Genomic DNA, 9,820 nt, shown 5'->3' on the forward strand with positions numbered 1-9,820 from the left:
CTGTAATATTCATACAACTTTGATGAGATTTGGCCCCTCCTCGCATGACCGTCGCTGAGCAACCATTGCTAACAGCAACCTTGCTGTCCCTTTCAGAAACTTTGAAAAACTGCCATACTGCAGACATCTTGCATTCTTCTTCACGCTTGACGGTGGTGCACGTAGTGCGCACGCACACTCTCGAAGAGATAATGTCGTAGCATTGCGTCAAGCTTTTTTAGGGAATCATTGAGCATTTAGACAAAATGAAAGCTTTGTTTTATGGGTGGAAAATATTGGCAGAAAAATGAGATACTGATAAGGTGCCGATAATATTGTGCATCCCTAATTACAAAGTTTATTGTGAAGTGTAAAGATTCTTCTTAAGTCAGTGAAGTTGTCTGTGCTGCATGAGCACATTTTAACAAGGTCCAAAGTCTATCTAGACACAAACAGACATCAGGTCCTAGATTTAAGTCGTGGCTGGATGAAGTATGCATTACCACAGTGTGGATATACACCGTGTCATCTTCATTCTCAGTCTGTGCTGTTTGCTTGCCTTAGGAGGACCTTGAAATGAAATGAAATAGCTGAAACCACTGGAAAGAGTTGAGTCAAAAGTAGTTCATTTTTTATTTACAGTCATATGATTACAAAATCCACACACCCACGAGGACAAAATGTCACCAGCACAGTTTGTAAAAGTGAAACAGTTCATCTTTCTTTGATCTCCAGCCTTTCACACACCGGTACTTGAATGTGATGACCACATGAACTACCTGGAAAAATCTTCAGTCGTGACCTCATGCTGCTCCAAAGAATATAACTTAAAAGACCGATCAGTGCATTTAGTATCAGATTAAAGGTCTTCCCATAAACACTAGTGCCCTTGATTTACATTAAGATGGATACCTTACGGTCTAATGTCCGCCAGGCGACCTCTTTCAAAAGAAGATTCAAAGAGTTGTTTTAGACTCTGTGGTGGCCTTGTGGTAAAGCAGTATTTCATACAGTTGGACCACAATGTCCTGTATGTGATTTTGGCTGAGGACTCTTTATCACTGTTCCAGTTTCTTCTTTCGTTTCCTGTGTGATTGTTTTGACCTTTAACCAAAGCCAAAAACCTCTACACCTTGTGGAAAATAGTTTCCCACCAGCTCATAAATGTCACGTGACAATGGTAACTTCTGCTACTGTGCAAAGACAGCTCCTATGTCTCAAATCCATTCAGGACTAACAAAATAAAGTGTACTGTATAAGCTGCCCTGCAGTCTGTTGCATGTGACTATTTAAGCAGGCTACATAACCATTAAAACATACTAAATGCAATCCTTTCTGTTTTTACAAACACTTTATTTTGCAGCAAAGTTGGTGTGCGTTTGTGTGCGGTCAGTCCAATTCTGGTATGCTGTAACTACTTTATAAAAATCCAATTAATTGCCATCATAGAAAACTGTAAGATCCTTGTATTTACTGTATATTGGTGCTGGGGAAAAGGGCAACAAATTATTACAACTCAAAAGCCAAAGGACAAATACCATTAACAAACCGCTTGGACAGGGAAAATGGCTTTTTATATGCAGAAGAAGACCACTTTCATTTTTTTGTTAGAGTTAGTTCAACAGGTCATTAACGACAGAACCTGCAAGTCTGCAGCTGAACCTCATTGAAAACTCTTTGTGCACAAGTCACCATCTAGTGGCCTATAGGACAAAAACAAGACACTTTGGTTAATGTCATATTGGTCTAATATATGCAATGGAAATGTTTCAGTGAGCGGAACACTTTATCACATTATATCAATAGGTTTTGAAAATAAAAAGCAGCCCTGTGTTTGAATAGAAACCGACTTCATGTGTGGATTCTCTGACTTTCCTGACTTTCACAGTAAAATCTCTTATAAAAAGTACTTTTTCCGTCATTTGTTTGACAGCATTATAAAATACTGGAGTGACAAAAAAAAATGTTGAAACATGTTTAGTAGAAAAAAATCCAACTTTACACCCAACACATCAAAAACATAACTAATATCCATGTAGCCTGTCACCAACACAAACTGCCACTCTGAGGCTCCAATGCAAACTGACAAGTCTCGTAAATGTTCATTCATTTGGTTGCAATTGACAGGGTTCTGCTGTTTTCTTGCCAACTTAGTTACGTAAATGGTACCTTGTGACAGTCCAAAGGGAAATGGTGTGGCGCCTTTCTGTGATGAAGATGAGTAACAACAAATAAAAAAGAAAACTGAGTGTATGACTCCGCCCCCGCCAGGTCACAGTCCCTGATGTATCTGCTGATAACCTGAGAGTCAGCGGCTTGAACAAACCGGTTAGATGAGTAGTGAAGGGGTGGGTTTCTTCCCCGGCCAAGCCTCTTTGGCATACTTCTTTTTGCGCGGCTCGTTGAGGGTCTCTGGAAGGTAGGGGGCTGTGACCGGGGTGGGGTTGAGGGTGACAGGGGGCTGGGGAGCCTCTGGGGCCAGGTCCACCTCTGGTGCTGGGTTGGGGAAGGGCAGAGGAAGCCCTCCCTGCATAGCAGCACCTCCTGGAGCTCCTGTAGGCTGGTTCTCGTGGCTGGTGGGAGGCAAGTCCCCATAGAGGCCACCGCCCAAGCTGTAGGCGTGCATGCGTTTTGAAGACAGGTCATCAAGACCCAGGCTGTTTTGGCCCTCTGATCTGCGTTTCTGCAGCAGGGACAACAAAGTATTAACTTCACACCATGTAACTTTTAGCCTTAATTTGAACCTTAACTATGTTTGCAGGTTAAACACAGACATCTTACCAACATTATACAAGTGCACTACTTCATTGAAACAAATCAGAGCCAGTCATTGTGGCAATACTTGTACTATTGTCATCCAGTGATCTAGACAGACTGGTTCTTACGTTTAATAATGTGACCAAACTGCTTAACACAGCAATACAATAATAGTACACCAACTGAATCAGACATTTTTAAATGACACAACTACAGCTTACCTTGATTGGGACGACAGCAGTCTGCACCATATTCCTGAAGCGTCCCACAGAGGGGTCAATATCCTCTGTAAGTATTAAGAAATACAGGTGTTACAAGTTAATGCTGAGTGGATCTGATCCCACACTGACACATCTTTGTTTTACATTTACAGCATGACAGGGGGCCCTCGCTGCAAAACTCTTCCAATCAAACTAATATTATATTCTCAACTTCACTTTGATTTGTACCTGGGTTAATGATGGAGTCCTCCTCATTGAACGTCACTCTTGAGTTTCTCCGTTTCCTCTTAGGCCTCTGGATTTCCAGGTTGCCCTCCTCAATGGTCAGCATGGAGATGCGCTTGTTGTGAGCCGTGTTGAACTCTGTCAGGTTCTGGCAGGATGCAGACAGCAAAGTAAAATGTGTGAAATTTGGTTGCATTTAAAAGTCTGTTTTGCAACACGACAGTATATCAGACCAAGCAGGAGAATGATAGGTTGGATTAATAGAGTAAGGGAAAAGGTAATATAACTACTTTTTAATTAATAGACAATTTCCATAAAGAGGTTACATAATCACTAGCTCTAATGTTAATGTTATGTTCAAGGCAAGGCAAGTTTATCTATAAAGCACCACTCATACACAGAGCAATTCAGAGTGCTCTACACAGTTAAAAACAGAGCATTAAAAACATTAAAGGAAAAGAAAAGCTAAATATAGCATTAAAATATAAAACAGGTCCGGTCAGAACAATGCAACAGTATATGCTTCTCATGAATTACAGTTCCCTGAACTTTAATTATAACTCATCAGTTATACTTTAACTTGGTATTATGAGAATTATTTTTCTCTTGGGTCCCAGACCCTGGAGTCCCAGACTCCTACTGCTGCAATGTTCGATCTTCCATTATATTTTAAAGATAGGAAATAGATTAAAATGTAAGATCAATTAGAAATAATTTAATATTGATTATAAAGGTAACAGATTAAAATAGAAGATCAATTAAAATAATTTAAAAAGGTAATAGATCAAAATGTAAGATCAATTAAAATGAGTCATTAATATTAATTAAAATAGCAGAAGTGCAGACAATGGGGTGCATAGTTTAAAAGATAATATATCCATTAGAGAGAAAAGTATGCAGTGTGAAAAAAGAACGTTTCTAGCTTTGATGTTGAAACTGTGCACTTTGGGTTAGTACTATTAATTGTAGTTGTATTTGTGAAGATTGATCTAATGCAAAATACAAACTTCATACACTACATGTCTATAAAAAAAACATCAAGGGACTAAAACTTATTTAATCAGAAGAGGAAGAGGAAGGTGATAAACGAGACAAGCGCTCTCTTTTCTGTTTGAAAGCGTGAGAATATTGTTATAAGAAACTAGATTTACCTCCAACTCTGTCTCTTCCTCAGGAAGCCCGAGCAGTCCTTTCAGCTCCTCGTCGTCTCCTGTTTTACTGTCTCCTGTGCCAGCTGTGCCTTGGGTTTGAGGTTTCTCTCTGATGGTGTAGGTCCGTGTCGAGGCCCCAAAGGATATTGTAGAGTCTATGGGAACCTGCTGAGGCTTATGTGCCTCCAGACGGATGTGCCCAAGGAAAGTACCATGTGCTAAAATGGTAACAATAATGAAAGATGATTTGAGTTGTTGAAGAAGACATTGACAGTGATATAGATACCAAACCTGATATTTATAAAACTTGAACTGTAGACAAAATAAGACATTTAAGGATGTCACATTGGGCTTTGAGAAACACCGATAGAAATGTTTTAAATTTAATAGTGAAAAATGTATATGAAATGTGAAAAACCCAGCACCAATCATTTCAGCTTCTATGTGTATTGCCTGTACATAATTGGGCTAGTGTAAACATATTGCAAGTCTGTACAGCAATCAGCCAATATGACAAACATTCCCAGATTCTGGTTGTTAGTATAAATTGAGTAGGGTACTGCAGTGGGATTATAAATAATGTCTTACTGCTGTTGAGGTCTATGAGAAAGACTCTTTTCAGGTGTTTGTGGTAGACCAGGGCAGCGTGGACACGAGAACATGATTGATGGTCGATGGTGAAATCACACCAGTCGGGGTTCCTCCCAAACAGGTAGTACTTCTTCTCATCTATGATCAGTTTCTATAGAGAGAGACAGCTTCAGTTAATCATAGCCATTGGAACAACTGAAGAAAAGGTTTGCAGACAGTCTGCCATGTTTCTGTGCCTTTGAGCCATAACTTAACAGTGCTGCTTCCCACTGAAAAGTTTAAATCTCAGGGCTGATGCTGCTTTTGCACCGTTTGAAGCCATGCAGCCATAGATAATCCCAGTGTGCAAAACATCTGGGACAAAGTGGACTGTCAGGCTCGTATCTGGTGCATTAAACTTCCCACAATACTATCCATCACATGCTTTTAAAGTTCTATAACGTTACAGCTACTATAGAGGAAGTGCTTAATATTTCCCAGCCTCCAGTTACCTCCATCAGTTTGTCTCCCTTCATCACGTCTAGATGGAGTCCTGGGGGCGGCTTGCCTGCCCTGAAAGAAAACAGTTGGTGAACATTGTAAATATTTAAACAGGCCTCGTTTGCTACATTTATAAGAAGCTAGCCAATAAGTCCGGTCATTTGATATCCATGCTTTGTTTCTCTTATCATGCTTAAATAAAATTGGAGTGCATGGACCTCTCGTCGTGTTACAGTCAGCTCATTGAAACGCTTATTGCAGTCGTCTTGCGTCTGCAAGAGAAATGCTATCTATCACAGGTCATTAAAAATGCTATAAATATTATTATGGCCTAACTGTATTATTGGACACCTTCTGCTTTTATCGTACACTTTTAGAAAATAGCATTTAAGTATGTATAAGTATTAAAAAACGCCATCGTACATTAACGCCTGCGTTAACGGGTTAGCATGCTAGCTAGCTTGGTCGCTAACGTTAGCTACTGTAGCTACACGCTTCTCCCTAATTGAGGATGAGTAATATGAATGCGTGAACGTTGTTCTACTCATTTGCATCTGACATTTCATAACAAAGAAATAGTTTCAACTTTAGCATGTGCATTTTCTTACCATGATGGACAATCAAAAGGAGGGGGACCCTCTTTGCTTATTTTAGTCGCCATCTTGACTCATGTTATCAACGACGAGCTGCATGCTGGGTAAACGTCGCTCTGGGTTAATGGGAGTTGTAGTTAGAGATGTTTCGGTCCTGAACGATTCGTTCAAAAAGAACGAATCTTTTCAGTGAACGGAATGATCCGTTCACTTTCAAGCATCAAAGTCGTTCCTTTCGTTCACTTGGCTCCCCACTTCTTCTTTTAGGAAACCAGACTGATTGATGTTAGCACGAGCCAATTGCGTTTCAGAGGAGGGCTGTTTGTATCACATCTAATGTATCAAATCACCATCATTGGTTAGGAGAACGACTGAACGTATCATCGTTCATGAACGAGTGACAGTGACTGAACGTATCGCTTGACCGAATGTCTCTCTCTCTCTCTCTCTCTCTCTCTCTCTCTCTCTCGTTCACTGAACGAAGCGACCTGATTAGGTGCATCTGTACATACAAGTCAATTCACAGACTCAGACTCTGATTAAATATATTACATCATCAGGCCCTGTGAATATATAAGGAGCCTCATTCACCTCCGTTAAACTTTAAAAACAACATATCATAAAAACGGTGATGCAGACTCGCAGCGCTGAGAGGGAGAGAGCATCTGCACAGAGGGAGGGGGGGAGCGGGTCATCGCGGACTGAAGTGATGACGAGATATAAAAGTTTGATCATAAAGCCTGATCATCTACAGCTCTGTGTAAAATATATGTAGTACACAGCGGACTGCAGTCTCTGTTGACAGACAGATCTGAACACAGGTCCACGTTATTAAACGTCTGTGTTCTCCCCGCGCTGCGTTATAAACTATGATGAACTGATCGCACAATGAAGTTGTAGTCTTCGTATTTTATTTTATGTATTGTGTTTTGTACAGATATGGACGTATGTGTCTGAAATAAAGAAATAAAGTAAAGTACAATACTAGAAACGATATTACAACGGCTCAAAAATAAACTGACACAACAACAAGATGAGATAACACATGAATGTTTATTTTTATATAAATATAATATTTTCTTTTTAATATAGTTGGGCCAAGTAACTGTTATTTTGTGATGATTGAACAAGAAGACCAGTAATGCAATGGGAGCCGTATTGTTCGTGAACGAGTGAGAGTGAGTTACGGGTAAACCGGAAATGTCACTGAACGACCTGGTGAACGAATGTAATGAACGAATCGTTCAGCTGAACGAGATCCGAAGATCCGGGTCACTGAAGTGAACGAGAGTTGACATCTCTAGTTGTAGTCTTACAATCCTAACACGTCACATACGAATTAGACAAACAAATAAATGTCATAATATCTCTGATTTCCGTCACTGAATTAAAAAAAAGCCAAAATTTGCAACATTCATTTGTTTAACAGAAAGTGAATTAACGTTTTTACAATTAAGTTCTGCAATACGTGCTGCTAATATTCCAGATGACAGACTTGTTATTCATCCAGTAATGAAGTTAGTTAAGAAATCTCACAAATACCTAAAGGGCATGTTACTCTAATTTATAACATTTGCTAGAGCAAACACAGACTCTATTAGCTATTATATCAAAATGGAATAAAGACTGCTTGTAATCGTCCGTCGACTGGGTCAAGGTTTGGAGGAATATATCTTGCTCATTGCAAAACCCAAATCATAAATGAACAAATCTGTATTTTTTCTTTTCTTTCTATAGGCTATCAAACCTACTAGACACATATACAATGCTTTAAGATGAATATTGCTACTTCTCCAAACTGTTCCCTGTGTGATTGAAACCATGTAGGGACATTTCCACATATAGTGTGGGAGTGTCCAACGGCTGGAAGTTTCTGTGTGCAAATTGCAGAAATTATTTCTGAAACATTTGACTCGAAGATCAACTGCTCTGTTGAACGATGATTCCGGGCAGAACTTCAATCACACACAAAGACTGCTGTGGTATTTAGCATGCATTGCAGCTAAAAAAGATGTTGGCGGTTTGGTGGAAACTACCACACGCTCTGTATTAATCTCTTCAACTGATATGCTATCTATGGAACGCTCTGTGGCTAGGATGAACTGGGCAAGCCAAGCTACACTTGAGAACAGATTGGAGGCCCTGAACACTACCAGAACTATATAACAAATATGTATGTGTGTGTGTGTGTGTGTGTATATATGTATATGTATGTGTATGTAAATGTGTGTGCATATGTACATATGTTTTATTTATTTATACATTTATTTTATTTATTATTATTATTATTATTTTAAATTGTTATTTGGATGCCTAAACTATTTACTTATGCTTTTATTTATTATTTATTCATTTCTGACATACTTTAAAAATAATTTTTAAGACATATTCTATTGGTTTTGTGTCACTCAGAAAGAGACCCATGGGGAAGGGGAAAAAAGGAGCTAAAAAAAGTACAATTATGCTGGTCAACACTTTTAAGTTTTTTAAGTTTTTAAGTTTTTTTGGGGGGTTCATCAAGTATAAAGGTATGACCATGCATTGTCATTGACAAATGTAATGTAAACCTGTAAACTTATCAAAAACAAAAAGTTGGTCACAAAAAAGAAAGGTAAGTGACTCACTGTAAACAAGAATTATTTGCGCCCAAAAGAAACACTAGAGGTCCTCAGATCCCAGATATCTGTCTATAAAAAGCTTTGTGCTCCAGACAAAAGGGTTTTGAAATGTATCTTATTCTTATGTTGTGAAGAGATGTGGTTTGAGAGCCGGAACATCACAGATGTTTGTTGCAAGGTGTTTGTACAGAGTGAACTGTTGTGTTTTGACACTGTACTCAGAATTTCACATTCCTGTTTCCTACATACGTGTTTTCTCAAAGGGATGTCTGACAATAGTCGGCATTACCAAGTTTGTTCATGGAAAAGGGGGGAAATACCTGAAGCGGTTGAAACAACAGAGCAGGTGGATCTCTGAGTCTGATGTTCAATTGGAAAGTGTTGTGGGTTTTGTCAGAAGCCTTGAGGGGCTGCCTCGTAATGCCACAGAGGTGGGAGGATTCTTCACACTGCAGATATGCAAAGGAAGTGAGGGAGTTGCCTTTTTGTCGTGAAAGGTAGTCTAGCAGTTTGTGAGAACGGGGGAACATTTCCTGTATGAAGCAGGGATACTGTGAAGGCCAGGATTTGGAGACAGGGGGGTAAAGTGATTAAAATTAAATTTCCCATGACCTTTGGGAGCCCCTTTCTGGCCCTGCTGGGTCTTTCTTTCCTGTCAGGTATTAACCACTGTTGTTGAGTAGCAGACTGGGGTGGATAGTTGTCACGTAAACTTTGTGTTTAACCAGACCACCAAGTTAGCCATGTGTTTGACGTGTAAAAACCAATATGAGTGATGTTGGATCTTTTAAAGAGATTTGATGCAAGCCATTTGAAAGTGGAGTATGTTATCCTTTAGGAATGTTATGTGTGCACATCACAGTATTTTGAAGATCTCACTCTCACACACATGCAAACATTTTGACAAACCTTCTTTTAAAGGTATACATCTAAGAGAGTCTTGAATCATTTTCTCTTGGTGATGGCAAATCAAAGCTTCATGCTGCAATCAATAAACAGCTGGAAACGTACTCAGAACTTTTCAATATAACAGGACTTCATATTAACTGGCCTCGGTCTGTGAATGCAAGCATTGTGCAAAAACCTCCTGTAACTTCCTCATTTGCTTTTGTGGTTTTTCACTGAGAACGCATCAGCCTTTTATGCTGCTCTCGTCACTTGCTATCTGCCTTCATTTTTGCTCGCAGCGCACTGAGGCAGCAGTC

The 9,820-nt window shown here is 39.4% G+C and overlaps 1 protein-coding gene across 1 annotated transcript; it reads right to left on the reverse strand.

Annotated features, from left to right (window-relative positions):
* Positions 1–604: 604 nt before the first annotated feature.
* Positions 605–6,070, reverse strand: ppp1r8b (protein phosphatase 1, regulatory subunit 8b). The gene is made up of 7 exons (XM_069656148.1): positions 6,013–6,070; positions 5,416–5,476; positions 4,922–5,075; positions 4,334–4,551; positions 3,186–3,330; positions 2,958–3,022; positions 605–2,662 (listed from the first exon to the last, which is right to left on the reverse strand). The coding sequence occupies exons 1-7, from the start codon at positions 6,063–6,065 to the stop codon at positions 2,309–2,311; spliced, it is 1,050 nt and encodes a 349-aa protein (XP_069512249.1). The 5' UTR covers positions 6,066–6,070; the 3' UTR covers positions 605–2,308.
* Between the last annotated feature and the right edge of the window lie 3,750 nt (positions 6,071–9,820).

The sequence above is a fragment of the Semicossyphus pulcher genome, unplaced genomic scaffold, assembly GCF_022749685.1.
Source record: "Semicossyphus pulcher isolate SPU_LCO1_2020_fin unplaced genomic scaffold, fSemPul1.0.p SCAF_9, whole genome shotgun sequence".
NCBI lineage: Eukaryota > Metazoa > Chordata > Actinopteri > Labriformes > Labridae > Semicossyphus > Semicossyphus pulcher.

Bases quoted from the DNA above. Each gene is read 5' to 3' on its own strand.
- ppp1r8b (XM_069656148.1), bottom strand. From the start codon at position 6,065: ATGGCGACTAAAATAAGCAAAGAGGGTCCCCCTCCTTTTGATTGTCCA. The intron at 5,477-6,012 runs GTAAGAAAATGC...GTTTTCTTTCAG, and splicing joins CCTTTTGATTGTCCATCATG to GGCAGGCAAGCCGCCCCCAG. The intron at 4,552-4,921 runs GTAAGACATTAT...TTACCATTTTAG, and splicing joins TCTCATAGACCTCAACAGCA to CACATGGTACTTTCCTTGGG.